We start from the raw sequence: 17,419 nt of genomic DNA, 5'->3' as shown, positions 1-17,419 counted from the left end.
AAAACCACAGAAGAGCTGTTTATTAATATAGGATAGGAAGAGACAGATGTGAAGGCCTGTGTGAAACACACGCGATTTGGAGGACAAGAGAGGAAGAGACCGGTGCAAGAATGGCACCGGCTTTTTAAAGAGTGGGGTGCGCATGCGTACAGGAACGCATGTGGCTACTCCACGAATGCATAGATTACATGGCCGCGCGCGCTTTATGCAACCATGCAAAGCCACAGAGTCCTAGTCACGCGAGATGTTTTGACCCGGAAATGGCTATTTTGAACCGGAAATAACTAGGTGGTCCACTGTGCAAGCCCAACCGTGTGGGCATGTTGTGACTTCCTATCAACAGGTACTTGAGACACTGAGGGAGCCTGGAGGCCAGCATGTGCTTTGGTATGCTCACAGTCACAGACAGCCATTTGTCCCACCTGCCAAAAATAAGAGAAATGGCTTCTTTTGGTAGAAGGGAACTGGCTTCACAAGTTCCTGAGGAAGGCTGGCTTTTGCTTAACCACCAGAATTTGGGGAAATGGAGTTTCCATTTGGACCTAACAGTTACTATTTTTTTAGTCTTATTTATAGCAGAGTGTGTTCCTAATGACATACTTGCTTCAAATATTCTATTTCATAAGAGTTTTGAATTCGCAGGAAGATTTTAAGAATTAGGAAGCTCCACCCTTCCCTGCACCCCAAACTATGAACTGAGCAGTAAAAGCCAGCCCAGCATCTGCCTGTTATGATTGAGAACAGTTAGATGTCATCAACATGATCAAATGACCCAGATGAAGGATTCAGGCTCCAACCTGCTCACTAGAACTTTGGACTCTCAAATAGGTCTCCACTTCTACTTGGGTGCCTTTGGTTTTCATCTCATGTTAATTCAAGAGTATGTCACCCAGTCCATAGAGCACTGTGGGAAAGAGTCTCACTGCTGTCCTTGAGAGTGTTGTGTCTTCAGGCTCCTGAACTGCCATTCATGGGCTTGGCTGGCCATGTGAGCTCCACATGGTGGTAGAAAAATGACTGTTCTTCCCAAGTCAGTCCGACCCTTGTGTTCGTGGACCAAGGACTGGTTCCTGGGAGCATCTGCAAACCAGGACACAGTCACCTGCCCACTCGCTGGCCTTCAAAGGACAGTATCAACTGCTCTTGTCATGCCTCTCCTTTCCAATCTCTAGTGACAGAGGCCTACTCAGCCCTCGGGCTTCCGTCCTGCTTCACTAACTTATATTCACTGCTTGGGTGGAACTATCTGCTTTCACAGCATCATATACACACAGCAGTATGCCTATGGGCACGTGTGTCCATTGGCCACTCAACTCTAACACAATCGACCCAAACCCTACCATTCCCTCCCAAGCCCGCTCTGCCCTAGCACGTTTCTTGTCTTAGCAAAAGTAAGAGTCCATCAACCTTACAACCTTGTATTTGCTGCTGCACCGGATGTGGAGTGACAGGGACCCACACTGCTGATGGATAGTGGATCGTCACTGTCTACTTGACTGGATTTTGAGTCACCTAGGATGCTGGGAAAGCACACCTCTGGGTGAGATCATTTACAGAGGGATTAACTAAGGGGGAAGACGCCCTGAGTGTGTGCAGCATCACCCACAGGCTGGAGCTCAGATGCAGTAACAGGGAAAGGTTGGGGGGGGATCCACATTCCTTCTTGTTCATGGTCCTGGTTGAAGTTCACATCTCTATCCTATCACATGCTTCCACTGCCATCCTGATGGCAAAAGAAACTCCATTTTATGCTGGCCATCTATCTTGGTACCCATGGCCCTTTGTCTCTGACTGCGGTGTCTGGAAAATAAGTTCCTAGTAACCCGGACTCAGTGACCCCTGCCCAGAAATGTACAGCCATGACCATCTACTTGTTATAATGTGACTTACTGCTTTCTGGCTTCTGTAACCTGCTTATGTGGACAGTCAAGGACTATTTTGAGGTCGCCTTGTCTAATATTGGCAGAGCAGAACAGCTCCTGGCTTGCTTGTGCAGATACTCAAGGTCTTCTTGTGGTTTTTGCCTTTAACAACCTTCCCTCACCCCTTTCACATGGCAACCTCAAGTTTGGCTCAGAGATGGCTGTCCTGCTATCAGCTAATCAATAAATTTCTTAATTATAATTGGATTGTATCTATGGTCTTTTCCCAGGGGTCAGGAACTCCATAACGCTAAGATGCCATCACATCAGATCACGTGACCATGGCTGAAGCCCTCTGAAACTTGTTCTCTTTTGTTTTTTTTTTGTTTTTTTGTTTTTTTTTTAGACAGGGTTTCTCTGTGTAGCTTTTCACCTTTCCTGGAACTCACTTGGTAGCCCAGGCTGGCCTCGAACTCACAGAGATCCGCCTGGCTCTGCCTCCCGAGTGCTGGGATTAAAGGCATGCGCCGCCGCCGCCGCCGCCGCCACCGCCACCACCGCTGCCCAACTCAATCCATCCACTTTAAGTTGATCTCAACAGTTACACTGTCACAGTGAGGCAAAAGTAAAATACAGTGAAGGCCGTCAGCCTCTTGGGCTTCCTCATTTCCTGTAAAGTTTCACGTGCTTGTAGCAAATCCTACTCTAAGATTCCGCCATGAGAAAAGAAAAACAGGTTCACACACACAAAAGCTATATGCAAATATTTATGGCAACTTTATTATAACCAACAAAAATTGGGAAGAACTCAAACGCATTTTCACTATTGGGTGAACAAATAGTCGTTAGGATCCTGCCCTCACTCTTCGGATTCTGGTGTCTTATGTCATCAGGGGGCACAGGCGACTGTGTACCCGCAGCATGGTCACAAAATCCCAGTCTTTTTTTTTTTGGTTTTTTGAGACAGGGTTTCCAGTCTTAAAAAGCTGAAAGCATCCGGGCGGTGATGGCGCACGCCTTTAATCCCAGCACTCAGGAGGCAGAGTCAGGCGGATGTCTGTGAGTTCGAGGCCAGCCTGGGCTACCAAGTGAGTTCCAGGAAAGGGGCAAAGCTACACAGAGAAACCCTGTCTTGGAAAACCAAAAAAAAAAAAATTTGTTTTTCCTTTCTTTTTTTTGGAGCTGAGGATTGAACCTGGAACCTTGCGCTTGCCAGGCAAGTGCTCTACCACTGAGCTAAGTCCCCAACCCCCCTATTTCTTTCTAATAAAGCTCTTTATAACTCTGGCAGTCATGGCCGTGGCCCTGTAACTTTTCTGCCGGCAACTAGCGCCACCAACCAGCGCCGTTTTACTATGAATAGTCACCTAGAATTCTACTCAACAAAGGAAAAAAAGGAACGAACGACATTAAATCAAACGATGTTACTCTCCTATTCAAACCCCAAGGTGGCGTCTTTAACCCAGAGGGATAACATCCTCTCTGAGGACTTCCCATTGTCCAGGAATATAGAAAAATAAAATTGTAAATCTTAAAAAAATAAATAAATAAAAGCTGACAGTCGACTGTGCCTCTGCTAGTGAGTTTGGTTTCCATGTTTTCCAAGACGCAGAGATTTTGTTTGGAGCTTTTGAGGCTCCTGTCCATCGCCATGGAGGTGTTTGACCAAGTTTTGAAGTCATGAACCTCCTCAGCCAGCGATGATCAAGACTCCCGTGATGATTCAGTCTCACAGCCAGAAATGTTAGCCAAGGACCTGAAAAAGCTGACCCTTGACCCCAGTGCCAAGAAGTCTCTGTCTTTTCAGCCAGTACACAATCGTCGCCACCCCCCCCCCCCCCCCCCCCCCCCCGTGAAGATGAGACTAGTGGAGGACAATAGTGAAAAAATCTTGAGAGCGGTCCCCGGTGCCTTGCCCAGGAGAAGACTCCACACTTTACTGTCTATGCAGAAAGATCCTGTAGCAAGGATGAAAAGATTAATGTGGATTGCAAAGAAACTAAAAGTCATAATGGAAACAGGAACGAAGAAAATGAGCCGTTCAGATGCCTGTGCACTTTCGGCCTGTGTCAAGGGTGGGATCCTCTGAGGATGCTGAAATAGGGCAAACTTAGGACAGTCATGCAGCAGATCGAAGAGCTCTTTTTGTTTTGTTTTTAAAAATTAAACTGTACAGCAGTAAAAAAAAAAGCTGACGGTCACCAGCTCTAAAAGTGAACTCCTGACACTGGCTCTCTGCTCACAGCAGCTCCTCTGTCAACAGCCAGGGGTTAACTTTTAACCCTCTTGCCCCTTATAGCCACCAACTACCTGGACCAAAGTTAACTTTTAATCATTGTTTCTATGTAACACCTAGCATGCCTGGTGCTCGCTTTTCTAGAAAAAGAGGCTGGAAATCCGTCCCTTCACCACAGCCTCAGAATCCTGACTCCTGGCTGTGGTCTCAGCTAGCTGATAAGCTTTTGTGCCTGTGGCGATTCTTTCTTTCTTTCTTTCTTTCTTTCTTTCTTTCTTTCTTTCTTTCTTTCTTTCTTTCTTTCTTTCCTGGAATAAAGTCTGCTTCTGGTTTAATAGATTTGGGGTCTGTCCCCCATTATTGCGTGACCCCAGACCCAGTAACCTACCTCTCTCCTGACCACCTCACTGCTGCCCTGTGGCTTCCTACCTATTTTCCGAACATAACAGGCAAGCCCTTGCCTCCAGGCCTTTGCACTCACAGCTTCTTCTCCCTCCACGATCTGTGGTCCACTTCCTCACTTCCTACTCCTGATCACAGTCCACTGATATTTATAACCGTGTAGCTCCCGAGCCCACTACCTCATTTCTTCCCTGCTTTCGCTTTCTCTCAGAGCATTAATTACTATTTAACATGTTCCAGATAGCTGGTTTTGTTTGTTTGGTGGTGATGGTGGTATGGTGATTTTGTTTGTTTGTTTTAAGATATGATTTTATTATGTAGCTTTTGGCTGGCTTAGAACTCACAGAGATACACCTGCCTCTGTCTCCTGAGTGCTGGGGTTAAAGGTGTGCACCACCATGCCTGGCCTCTTTAAAAATAGTTTTTTTAGGGTGCTGGAGAGATGGCTCAGAGGTTAAGAGCACTGGCTATTCTTCCAGAGGCCCTGAGTTCAATTCCCAACACCCACATGGTGGCTCACAACCATCTGTACTGAGATCTGGCTCCTTCTTCTGGCCTGCAGGCATAAACATAAACAGGACACTGTACATAATAAATACATAAATACACCTTTAAAAAATAGTTCTTTAAAATTCACAAGCATTTGTTCATTTTGTGTGTTGGGGTAGTGATGCATGAGACATGGCAGACACAGGAAGTCAGAGGACAACTCGATGCAGTCTGTCCTCTCCTGTGCGTCCTCATGGTCTAACTCAGGAACCCAGGCAGCATGCACCCTGACCTGCTGAGCCAGCCCTGACTACCTTTCTTAAGAACTATTCCTAGCTTATTGGGGTTCAATTTTTATCTTTTCATTTTGGTGTAATTGGTATCCCCAAAAATGTCCTTGCATGGTTATAAATGTTAGCAGTGTTGTTAGTTATCAGTGGTTGCTATGACATGTTTATTTATTTGGCAGATCCTCTCTCTCTCTCTCTCTCTCTCTCTCTCTCTCTCTCTCTCGTTTTTTCTCACTTCTCATTTGAACCTCACTTTCTCTCATTAGCAGAAATTCATTTTCTACCCAGACTTCCCTACCTTCTCCAGGGATCAGAAGAGTGTCCTAGGCCAGGTCCAGACACCCAGTGAGGAGTGGGTTCCCTGTGGGAACTGGGGAACCCTTCTGTGCCGGTTCCCTTTCTTGTCACCACAACAATATACCAGACAGAAGCACCTTAAGGGAAGAACTACTTAATACGGTTCATAGTTTCTAAGTTTCATGGCAGAGATCATGATAGCAGGACCATGTAGCCCAGACTCACCATGGAAAGTGAGATAACATGACAGGAAGGAGTCTAGGACAGTGCACTCCCTAGGACCCACCCCTAGTGACCCACTCCCTCCATCTAAGCCTCACCTCCTAGGGATTCTAGAGCTGAGTGGGGAGATCACCAGCTAAAGGCATCTGCTGACCTGAGTTAGATCCCTGGGACCCACGAGGTTCAAGTGACACCTGATGTTCTCTGTCCTCCAATGTACACTGTGGCATATGTGTGCTCAGGAACACACACACACACACACACACACACACACACAGACACAACACACACACACACACACAAACATACACACACAGAGACAACATATAAACATACACAGACACACAAACATACACACATACATACACACAACACACAAACATACACAGATACAACACACAAACAAAAAAGACACAAAACACAACCATACAGACACACACACAACCACACAGACACACAGACACACACACAAACATACACACACAGTCAACATATAAACATATATATACACACACAAACAGACACAACACACAACATACACACAGACAACATACAAACATACACAGACACACAGACATACACACAACACACAAACGTACACAGACACACACACACAGCTCAGCCCACAAAGCATCCTTTTAGTTTGGCCTCATTATTTTGGTCAATATCTGGTCTCTGCTTGCAATCAAAAACCCACCCATAAAAGGCCCCCTAGAAACACATCAACTTAGTGTTAGTTACCAAGGGGAAAGTGAATCCCAAACCCATTAGCTTCACTTGCCCTCCATCAGCCTTAAAACCTCTTCTCCTTTCAAGCCAGGTGTGGCAGAGCGTGCCTGTACCCCCATACTCAGGCTGTGGAGACAGGAGGACTAACGTTCAAGGTCAGCCTGAGCTACACAGCAAGTGTGAGGCCAGCCTAGGTTACATGAGTCCCTGTCTCAAACCTTATTCTAAAAAAAGTGACAGGTCACACAGCTAGGAAACACATCACTAGCTTCCCACTAGCTTTGCTGTGGAGACCTTCCACCTGTGGCAGATGGCCTATGGTAACATTTGCTTTGTTTACTTCTCATTGACCCGAATCCATTTTTTCTTGAAAGCACTGACTTCACTTTGGTTTTCAGAGATCTGGTGGTGACATCTCTGCCTCCACGTTGTGTCTTTCCCCTTTCCAGCCTAAACCTTTGAGTCTGTGTGTGGATGTGTGGATCATTGGAGGAAGGTTTTGTCCAAGGCTGTGACACACGGTGACCTTGGCCTGCGGCATGTCTAGGCTAGCGTGTGTCTTCTACCCCACCCTTGTGTGCAATCATTCAGCTGCCTCTTACCTGTCATCAGGCCCAGCTGAACCACAGGGCCAGGATGTTTGTACAGGACCATGGCACCAGCAGCAAGAGGAACTCAGCAGATTCTCGAATGAGCTGACCATTCTTCCAATTGACCTGTGCCTCCCACAAGAAGGAAGACATCTTTTGACATTGTGCCTTGGCCAGCAGAGAATTACAAGAATCTACCTGTCCCCCAATAAAAGCCTGCCCCTCTCTTTATTCAAAGCAGCACCCCTAGCTCCAGCTGACCTGTATGTTCATAGCTTTGGATTAGATATCACTTCATTCTTCTCTTGTTCAACTCATTCACGGCTAGACCTGCCCGGTGTCCCTCCGTCCCTCCTGTGGGACTGGTTGCTCAGAAACTGTTGAAGTAAAAAGGACATAACTTGGAGTCTGAGGACTCTGGCAGGGCAGCTGTGAGTTAGGGTTCCTAGGGAACCTAGTAGGAAAGGTGTGAGCTCCATGGGCTGTTGACTGCTGGGAAGGAATAGGGACTACCCCCTCCCTAGGGACAAAAGTCTCCACTTGCAAACCCAGTAGGAGCTGGCACGGTCTTACAGCTGACCTCATGATCTCACTTGAGTTTCGAAAGGAACACCTGGCCATTTCTTGTGCCTTACCTCACATCTTCCTTTGACCGTGACTCAGAGACTGGCTGTTTCCACTCTGAGGATTTTTGTTTTGTTGTTTTTTTAAGTCACGCTTTATTTATCGTTTGGGCGGGCCTCGAATTCTCTGTGTGGCAAATGACATTTAACTCCTAGTCTTCCTGTCCTCCCTCCCAGACGCTGAGATTGCAAGCTTACAGGCCACCACAAGTTCATGTGACATAGAATCCGAACCGGGGTCCTCGTGGATGCTAGGCAAACACTCTGCTAATTGAGCCACATCCCCAATCCTTACTCTGCATTTTTAGGATTTTGTTGTTCATTTTTATCTGTAAAATGGACAAACAGAATGAAAAGGTCCATAGCCTTTTTCTCTTTTTTTAAAGAGGGAGAAGGCACGTGTGCGCACAGGTAAAACAGGGTCTCTTACTAAACCCAAAGCTAGGCTGGCAACAAACCCTAGAGACCCTTTCATCTTTGTTCTCCACATGCCTGGCTCGTGTGTGTGCGTGTGTGTGCGTGTGTGTGTGAGTGTGTGTGTGTGTGTGTGTGTGTGTGTGTGTGTGTGTGTGTGGTGGGAGGTGTAGGCACATGGGTGCCACTATGGCACTCTTGTTGAGATCAGAGGTCAACTTTTGTGGGTTGGTTCTGGTCTGTCCTTTCTGAGACAGTCTCTTCCCACTGGGTAAGCCAGGCTTGCAGACTTTTATGCTTCTGAAGACTCCCCTGTCTCCGTCTTCCATCTCCCCGCAGGGAGGGGTACACTGATTACAGACACTTGTGTGAGAACCCCTTTTAGTATTCTGACCCACCTCTTGGATACCCGCCTAGGTCCTGATGTCATCTTACGTTTAAACCACCTTGCCAGAGGTCGGTCTCTCTCTCTCTCTCTCTCTCTCTCTCTCTCTCTCTCTCTCTCTCTCTCCTTTCCTCTTCCCTCCATTGTCTCTATCCTCCCCCAAATAAACTTGCCACACGGACATTGCATCTGCCATCTAACTTTCCCCTGTCTGCTGTGCCCGCCTGGCATGTCTCATCTGCCTCAGGGCACCTTGGTCCAAAACCCACCAAGGCCTCTTGAGAGCTGTATTATTATACCCCCAACTAAGGTTCTCATGTTTGCACAGCAAATACTCTTCCTGAGAGAAGCTCGCTTCTGACACACCCTTCTACCAGGATGCTCTGTCTGCACAGGCTGAGTACAGTGGAGCCAACTTCCTGGAGCCCTGGATTTAGAACTTGAGGGTGTCCTCTGTGACCTTCCCAGGCCTGCAGAGAGATGATCCACAGGAAGCAAGAAGTCAGTTCAGTTCAACAGAACTCAGTAGCTGGTGTTGGCTCAGACTTTCAGAATCTGACCCCAAGTAGTTTATTTTAGGCTTGTTTGTTTGTTTTTTTAAGACAGGGTTTCTCCGTGTAGCCCTGGCTGTCCTGGAACTAGCTCTGGAGACTTGGGTTGGCCTTAAACTCAGAGATCTGCCTGGCTCTGCCTTCAGAGTGCTGGGATTAAAGGCATGTGCCACAACTGTCTGGTTTATTTTAGGCATATTTAAGCACAGAATGATTTGGTGAAAATTTTTCTGCTGATAACTATTCAATTCCATGTGTACGACAAGGCATACATAAGTCTCCCTGAGGAACAAAGTGAGATACAGCGCGACGTGGTTACTGTGAGGGCTAAGGTTATGTTTTAGGTTTACATTATGTGCTTAAGACATCTATAAAACAAAAATGCCTCTTATCTCTAAGTCTCACTTGCCCAAGGAAATATAAACCTGTAAACCTCACTTGCCCAAGCAAGATAACTTCCTGGAATGCTGGGGGCTGTTCATGTAAGATAACAAACCACGTATCATTTCTATAAATGTTGGTTGTCCCATCTACATGTGATTATCACATGATTATCACATGTAGATGGGAGGTTCACAGGCAGGAAGTACATCAAGATGTATACTTGGCCCGACTGGACCAAGGCCTTGTGAGTTTTGCTTTTTTTTTTTTTTTTTTTTTGTCCCAGACAGGGTTTCTCTGTGTAGCTTTGGACCCTGTCCTGGAACTCGCTCTGTAGACCAGGCTGGCCTCGAACTCACAAAGATCCATTTCCCTCTGCCTCCCGAGTGCTGGGATTAAAGGTGTGTGCCACCACCACTTGGCTTGGGTTTGTTTTTATAAGCACCTGACTAACGTAATTCATGGCTATACTCTGGAAATCCCAGGTATGGACCTGACCAGTGTCCATTGTCCTGGCTGTATTAATAAAGCTTGTTTCAAATTTGGCTAAAAAATTGTGGTAGTGTGTTAGTCTCAGCCAGTGGGATTAACACTACATTGAAACTCTTTGTAAACTGGACATGGTGAGGTACATGTTTAATCCCAGCACTTGGGAGCCAGAGGCAAGGAGATCTCTGTGAGTTTGAGACCAGCATGGTCTACACAGTAAGTTCCAGAACAGCTAGAGCTACATAGTGACACCCTGTCTCCAAAAGTCAGCAAATAAACAAACAAACAAACAAACAAACCCTACCTCTTTGTAAAGTCCATAAATATAGGTTCTACAGATTGACTGAGAAAAACAAATTTATGCTCAGGGTCTGGGGGAGGGTCCAGTTCAGGAAAAGTCTCTGACCTTCCAGAGGTCACCAGACTAGAGAGCACAGCCACTCCCAGCCTTCTGAGTGGATACCAGGGTCTGCATTCCTTCCCTGGAAGGAACCAGTCTGTGAGCTTAACATTCCAGCTTCTGCTAGTGCTTACCTGTGAGCACAGAGATCTCCTACAAGAACTCTCTCCTCTTTGAGTTGATTTGCTCTGGCATTTTGTCCCAGTGATGAAATGTGGCTAACATGTGAGGTCATGAGAGCACTTGCTGAAGTTTGTGGCCTTGATCAAGGAATTCATTAGATTGCAACATGTTAATGTGCCTCATTCACTTGATAGACAGAATTCTTCCACAGGAGACAATGCTCTTTATTATTTGACTATCTTCAACATATGGGTTATTTCCCTAACATGGTACAAGAAAGACGAATCAGGCCTTTTTTGAGCATCATTAGGAACTCATTGTTTCACATTTTATTTGACCACTTGACATCATTGCCTGTACTGAGGCTCAAAATGAGGCTGCCATCTTTGGGCTCCCCGGGGGAAACATTCATTTCACAGATGAGTAAGTAAGGCTCAGAGGTAAGAACTTAGGAACAAATGTAGCAAAGTAGGACACAGCCCTGCACTTCAAACCCAGGTGTGTCTAGCAGGGGCCATAAGGTCACAGAAACCCTGTGTTACATGAACAATGAATTTTATGCAAGGAAAGTCAGCTTGGTCTAAAGTTAAGTAGATACATGAAAAGGCAAAAAGATTTTAAATGTTTGGGAAGTTAACTACAGCTAAGAGACTAGGGAGAGCTGGGAACTGTTGACATTATGCAAGAGATAGATGCATAAGGGTCCCATGGAGTAGAATTCTGAGATCTGAGAAGCCAGTAAGCATGAGCCTGAGATGCTAAAACTGCCTGTCCTTGTATTTGAGATGAGGCCGGTCAAAGTTTGCCCTGGAAGTTTGGGAAAACTGGAGGCTAGGAGACTCTGGCCATCAGGAGTAAGAGGCCAGTGCCACAGGAGGGCTGTCAAAGCAAAAAACACCTCAGAATGGAGATTTAGGATCCTGGTACTATCAAATCCCACTGAGGGTTCATTGGAACCCTGGCTGTGACCTTGTGAGGCACCAAGGGCATGCCAGTGTCCTCAGCAAGGCTGGAGACTGATCTGAGTAATCACTTTTGTCCCTAGAACTGGGGAAGGAGATTTGAAATCTATAGCAGCACAGGAATCAGTTTCCTGGAAAACAGCAAGTATTTCTGAGTTGATACTTCCTGGACTGGAGGGCAAACCCTGGCTACATTTGTTTCCATAGTGACCAACCAGGCCTCCCAGGAGTTCCTACTTATTAAATAGGGTTGTCCAAAACAGTGCCATGAGCCACAGTGGTGAGAGGAGAGTTCCTGGCTCATCTCTATGAGTCCGGTGAGGGGCAGGGAGGGCTGCATCTACTGGCAGCCATAGGCAGAGCCCTGGGTTTCCTAAACACAGTGGGTAAAGCAATGGGGGTCCCCCTGCCTTCCTGAAGGGTAGGTGAGACTTCCCTACGCTAACCTCACAGGTGGACTGGCACACAGCTCCTATCAGCTCCTATCAGCTCCGGCTCCTCAAGGGCCACGAGCTCCTTGGCCTTACCAAACCACATCCTTGCAACTGCAGGACAGGAGCCTGAATGGGCAGGTCTGGTCAGGTAATTAGGTTCCAGGTTGATTCCCTCTAAACTCTGAAATGCAACCCTCCCCTAGAGTGAGCCAAGGACTCTGACCCCACTGTGCTGTGACCGGAGAGGAACCATGAAGTCCTGGGCAAGGTGCATCCTTCTGCTGCTGCTGCTGCTGCTGCTACCAGGTAAGGAGTGTTCATTCTTCAGCCATCCTCCACTCCTTTCCCCCAGGATGGTCTCAGGACGCTTCCTCCACTATCCTGCTTCCTTATGATCCTCAGCTGCTCTCCCTAGACAACCAGGAGAGGGCTCAAAGTACGAGGCCAAAAGCCATGTGTCCATTGACTCTATGAGGGAGGCAGGAGGAGAGAGAGTCAAGAGGAGGCTGGGTGGCTATTCTTGAGTGGGGCGATGTCCCTGAGCCATGTCTCATGGGGGTGTGCTGTGGGCCGCAGGAATATATCATAAGAACTGAGCTGGATATGGCAAAGTCACTACCTGGAGGGATCAGGGAATTCCTCCAGAGGAAGCCAAATTCCAAGGTGCTTTGGTGTTACTTGGCTTGTTATATATCAGCTGTCTTCTGTTATGAAAATCATGTGTGCCTTCATAGTTTTCCCAATTGACTTTTCCCTAAGAAGGGCTAACAGTGTGGACGGATCACTCTCTGGACATACACATTCCAGGAATTTGGAGAACAGCCTCGGGAAAGGCTTTCTCTGGAACCAGATATCTCCCTTAGCCACTTTCTTTCTTTCTTTTTTTTTCTTTTCTTCTTTTTTTGTTTTTTGGTTTTTGGTTTTTGGTTTTTTGGTTTTTTTGAGACAGGGTTTCTCTGCATAGTTTTGGTGCCTGTCCTGGATCTTGCTCTGTAGACCAGGCTGGCCTTGAACTCACAGAGATTCACCTGGCTCTGCCTCCCGAGTGCTGGGATTAAAGGTGTGCGCCACCACCGCCTGGCATCCTTAGCCACTTTCAAGGACTAGCAGTAATAATAGTCCACATGAAAGTCTCCTGATTTAAGGCAAATTCCACAAGGAGACACTGCCTAGGTCAGGTGGATGTTAAGTAATAGCTTTACACAATTTAGCTCAGACCCTCCTTTCTTACAGCCTTACTAACTTTATAGACTTCTAACTCCTTACGTAACCACTTCTAGGAATATTTAGATAACTTTCTGTCCACTGACAGCTATGCTCAGCCAGAACCCCAGTTCAAGCCTCCCTGTAATTACCGTCATTGGCAGCATCCGGCCAGGTCCATCCCCAGATGGAGGAAAGCACCCTATCAGAGACACCTCTGTACTCTCTAAGAACAGACTTAAGCATCCAGGCTACCTTTTTGAGCAGGCCTGGCGGATGTGCCAATTAAGCTTAACTTCCTCCTTTCCCAAACCTTACCTCCAGTTCCAGATCTCCCTTTATCACCAGAAGCATCTAGTTGTACACAGGTTTCCTAGCAACCGAGCACACCTTCCCCCACCCTGCAGAAAAATGGCAGATAGCTTGGACAGATAGGAGCCACAGGAAAAAGAAGACAGTTTTATTTTCTCCCATTGACCTAGCAACTTACAGAGTCTTAACATTTTCTACCAATCACGTTTGAGGTTATAGTTGAGCACATAAGATCCTTCTTCTTAGATATTACTCGAATTTAGCCTTTAGTTATTCATTCCCCATTGGTCATTTCCCTTTGGAGTTGCAAATGATAATTAACATTTATTGCCTCTCTATGGGATTCTTATCACCCCTCGGTTTGACCCTGGAAGCCTGGCTTTGCACTGCCAAGGGAATACTGCTTGTAAGTGTATATATACCGGGACTCCCAGGGCACGGGAGGACGGAGAAGAGAAAAGAGAATGGAAGAACTAGACGGTAAGAACTGGAGAGGAACAAACTGAGATGGGGAAGAACTAGATTGAAGGGCTAGAAGAGAGAACTAGAGGAACGAGATGGAAGATGAGGAAGACTCAGATGGGGAAGTACTAGATGGGTAAGAACAAGCTGAAAAGGCCCTAGGTGAGGCAGAGTTAAGACGAGAGAATTAAGATAGAACTTAGAGGGAGCAGTAGATAAACAGAGAGAAATCAGGCAAGAAAGGAGCTAGGCACGAGAACAGAACTGAAGCTGTGTGTATAGGATGTTACGCCAGAGGAATTAAAGCAAGTGGACTATAGAGCTCCATGTGCTGAGATTCTATTTCCTGAAAACAGTCTCTGCCGCTAGTAGTTCTCTCTCCTGAGCCCCTGGGGTGTATAATATTAAGGCTAGTCCCTCTAATATTATACAAGAGGGGTGATAACTTTGAGGATGGAATGCTGACTCCAGACCCCTTCTCTTGTTTTCTTTTTTAAAAATTTGATGAGAGTTTCATGTGTTTATAATTTTTTTTTTGACCTGAGGATCGAACCCAGGGCCCTAGCCCTCTAATTGATATTGATTATATCCATCTCTTATCCCCCTCTCTTCAGTTCCCCTGGATGCTCCCAATCTATAACTCTTCTAGCTCCACCATCTTCATCTTCTTCTTGGTTGTCTACACCAAGTCCAGATACTGCTGTCCACGTGGGCACGGGTGTGGGGTCATCCACAGGAGCTCGGGCCACCTACCAGTGGCCATACTCCCAAAGAAAAATTACTCTCCCTCACCTATCAGCCGTCAACTGGTAGTCCTTCAGCTGGATGTGGCCTTGGGAGCTCACTCCCACCACACTGGAGTGTTGAATGCCTGCTCTTGGGCAGGTCCCATGCAGGTTACTACAGCTGGGACCTGGGAGTGGCTGTAAGAGGGCACCGGCCGCGGCATGTCCAGAGGACAGCATTTCCCAGCACTCTTCCCTACAGCTTGCGTTCTCCCTGCCTGCTCTCCTGAGATGGTCTGGAGCTTGGGAGTGTGTTCCTATAGAGACGGATGTCCCATTTAGAGCCGAGCACTCAGTCGCTTGTTCTCAGTATTTTGGCCAGTTATGAGTGTCTGCATTAACCAGACCACTGAGAAACTTTCTCTTGTTTTCTAGGGGGACGTGGGGATGTGTTGCCTTCAGGTAATGACCGGCCCTGGCTGACCCAAGGAAGAGTCCAGGGCAGGGGATGGAAGGAGATGTTGGAGATGGTGGGTCCCAGGTGGGATTGGCTTTCTGAGAGGGTCCTTCTGCAGTGTGTGGCCGTTCCAGAGATGCTGGGAAGATCGTGGGTGGCCAAGATGCTCAGGAAGGACAGTGGCCTTGGCAGGTCAGCCTGTGGATAGCTGGAGAGGGCCACATATGTGGGGGCTCCCTCATCCACCCGGGGTGGGTGCTCACAGCTGCCCACTGCTTCCGTAGGTGAGTGAAGGAGGGGTACAGAGCGGCTGCCCTTCTCCTTACCTTGTCCCTCTCCAGCAGACGCCTCAACAGGCGGGCTATCTCTCCCCAGGTCTCAGAACCCCAGCTTCTTCAGTGTGAAGGTTGGAGGACTGACACTCTCCCTTCTGGAGACCTCCATAACCTTGGCGGCTGTGAGGAGCATCTTTGTGTACCCCAGCTACCTCTGGGAAGACACGTCTAGTGGAGACATTGCTTTGGTACAGCTGGAGACTCCTCTGAAGCCTTCCCAGTTCACTCCTGTCTGCCTCCCAGAAGCCCAAGCACCTCTCACCCCTGGGACTCTATGCTGGGTAACAGGCTGGGGGTCCACACAAAAAAGAGGTGAGGGAATATGTCTATACCCAGTCCCTACTCCTGCCCATGGGAAGGCTTGATTAGGGGATGTACTTCCAAATTGTGGGCTTTGCTTTGGCCACGGTGCCCATTCATGGCAGATTTGGGGAACTCCATCCAGTCTCCAGGATTCTGTAGAAATGGGTAAGCTGGGGCCCAGCAGCCATGAGATTATGGAAGCTGGTACAACTCACAGGCCAGTCTGGACTTGGACTCTGCTCCCCGACTCTGTTTCCTGGCTTGGGACATGGAAGGGACTAGAGAACAGAAAAATGGTGGGAAGTCCATGCTGTCTGCATGGTGGGAGGGTTCCAGTGGGTCAGGGTGTACTCAGGCCAGGCCTTTCTCTGGTATAGACCTGTCAAGTGTCCTCCAGGAGTTAGCTGTGCCTCTCTTGGACTCAGAGGAGTGTGAGAAGATGTACCACATCCCAGAGAGCAGCTTGTCAGGGAAGCGATTCATCCAGGCAGACATGCTCTGTGCAGGCTTTGAAGAGGGCCAGAGAGACTCTTGCCAGGTGACAGCAGCCCTCTGCTCCTCTCCCTGGCATCCCTGCCTCACAGTCACATCCATGCCCCACATCCCAGGGACCCGAGGAAGACCAGGGCACTCACTCAGCCTCTGTGGCCTTGGCAGAGAGTGTTTTTATAAAGTTTTCTTAACCGGGCTCTCCTCCTTCTCCCTCAGGGTGACTCTGGGGGACCACTGGTCTGTGTCATCAATAGTTCCTGGATCCAGGTTGGGATCGTCAGCTGGGGATTTGGCTGTGCTCGGCCGTACAGGCCTGGTGTCTACACTCGGGTGCCAGCTTATGTAGATTGGATTCAGAGAACCGTGGCAGAGAACCCCTCTGACATCTGCGGATGCAACTCCAGAGCCTCTGAGGCACAGCTACTAGTGCTGCTAGTGTTGCTAGCCTTAGCCTTGCCAGGGGCCATGTGAGCTAGAGTTCTAGAGTTCTGGACCATCTCCTGGTGGGACAGGAGACTTGGAAGCTTAGAGTGGACACTGAGGAATAAGTCTCAAATGGTGGATTTGCAGGTGACAGCCTGGGAGGTCTTGGAGGCTGAAGTGACTTGGAGAGTTTTAAGGACACAGCAATCACACATCCTATCAAACACAGGCAGCTACTCATGTGTCACTTGCCACAGGCCTGGTCCTGATTCAGCTCTAAATGTATTAACCCTTTCAGTCACCCACAGTGCAGCAGCGGGGAAGTAGGGAAGCTTCATGAAGCTTCCTTCAGAAAGGGTGTGTGGACTTCCTAAGGTCACACAACCAGCTGGCTGGGGTAAAATCTCCGTCAAACAGGTGTGGATCAGAACCTGTGCTCCTGTGCCGTAGGAAGCCTCACTATGTACCCAACGCTGGCCTCAGCCATATAAGTGAATGCATCAGAGGCATGAACCACCACACTTGGTGGCTCTTATTCTTTGCTCACAATGCATCTTTGTTCTGACAAAATAAATAAATAGAAGTCCTTTGCCATGGAGCAGGAAAGGTGGCCTAGCAGTTAAGGGACTTCCAGAAGACCAGAATTTGATTCCTAGCACCCACATCATGCAGCTTACAGCCAAAGGAGGTCCTGCTTCTGGACTCTGAAGACATACATATGGTGGTACACAAGCACATAAAATAAATCATTATTATTATTATTATTATTATTATCGTTATTATTATTTTGGTTTTTCAAGACAGGGTTTCTCTGTGAAACAGTCCTGG

General features: G+C 47.6%; 1 protein-coding gene across 1 annotated transcript; it reads left to right on the top strand.

Moving 5' to 3' along the window:
• The first annotated feature begins 12,130 nt into the window (after window positions 1–12,130).
• On the top strand, window positions 12,131–16,639 carry LOC118588494 (serine protease 30-like). Its single transcript, XM_036194828.1, has 7 exons — window positions 12,131–12,171; window positions 14,952–14,962; window positions 15,017–15,043; window positions 15,157–15,322; window positions 15,414–15,685; window positions 16,054–16,214; window positions 16,385–16,639. The coding sequence occupies exons 1-7, from the start codon at window positions 12,131–12,133 to the stop codon at window positions 16,637–16,639; spliced, it is 933 nt and encodes a 310-aa protein (XP_036050721.1).
• The last annotated feature ends 780 nt before the right edge of the window (window positions 16,640–17,419 follow it).

This window comes from Onychomys torridus, chromosome 8, assembly GCF_903995425.1.
Source record: "Onychomys torridus chromosome 8, mOncTor1.1, whole genome shotgun sequence".
Taxonomy (NCBI): Eukaryota; Metazoa; Chordata; class Mammalia; order Rodentia; family Cricetidae; genus Onychomys; species Onychomys torridus.
The sequence above is the reverse complement of the archived record's forward strand: the minus strand, read 5'-3'. Positions and strand labels throughout refer to the sequence as shown.

What these genes read in the sequence shown, in the direction of transcription:
- LOC118588494 (XM_036194828.1), top strand. Translation starts at nt 12,131, where the DNA reads ATGAAGTCCTGGGCAAGGTGCATCCTTCTGCTGCTGCTGCT. An exon ending in GCTGCCCACTGCTTCCGTAG is followed by an intron (nt 15,323 to 15,413) that starts GTGAGTGAAGGA and finishes ATCTCTCCCCAG; the next exon opens with GTCTCAGAACCCCAGCTTCT. An exon ending in GGGGTCCACACAAAAAAGAG is followed by an intron (nt 15,686 to 16,053) that starts GTGAGGGAATAT and finishes TCTCTGGTATAG; the next exon opens with ACCTGTCAAGTGTCCTCCAG.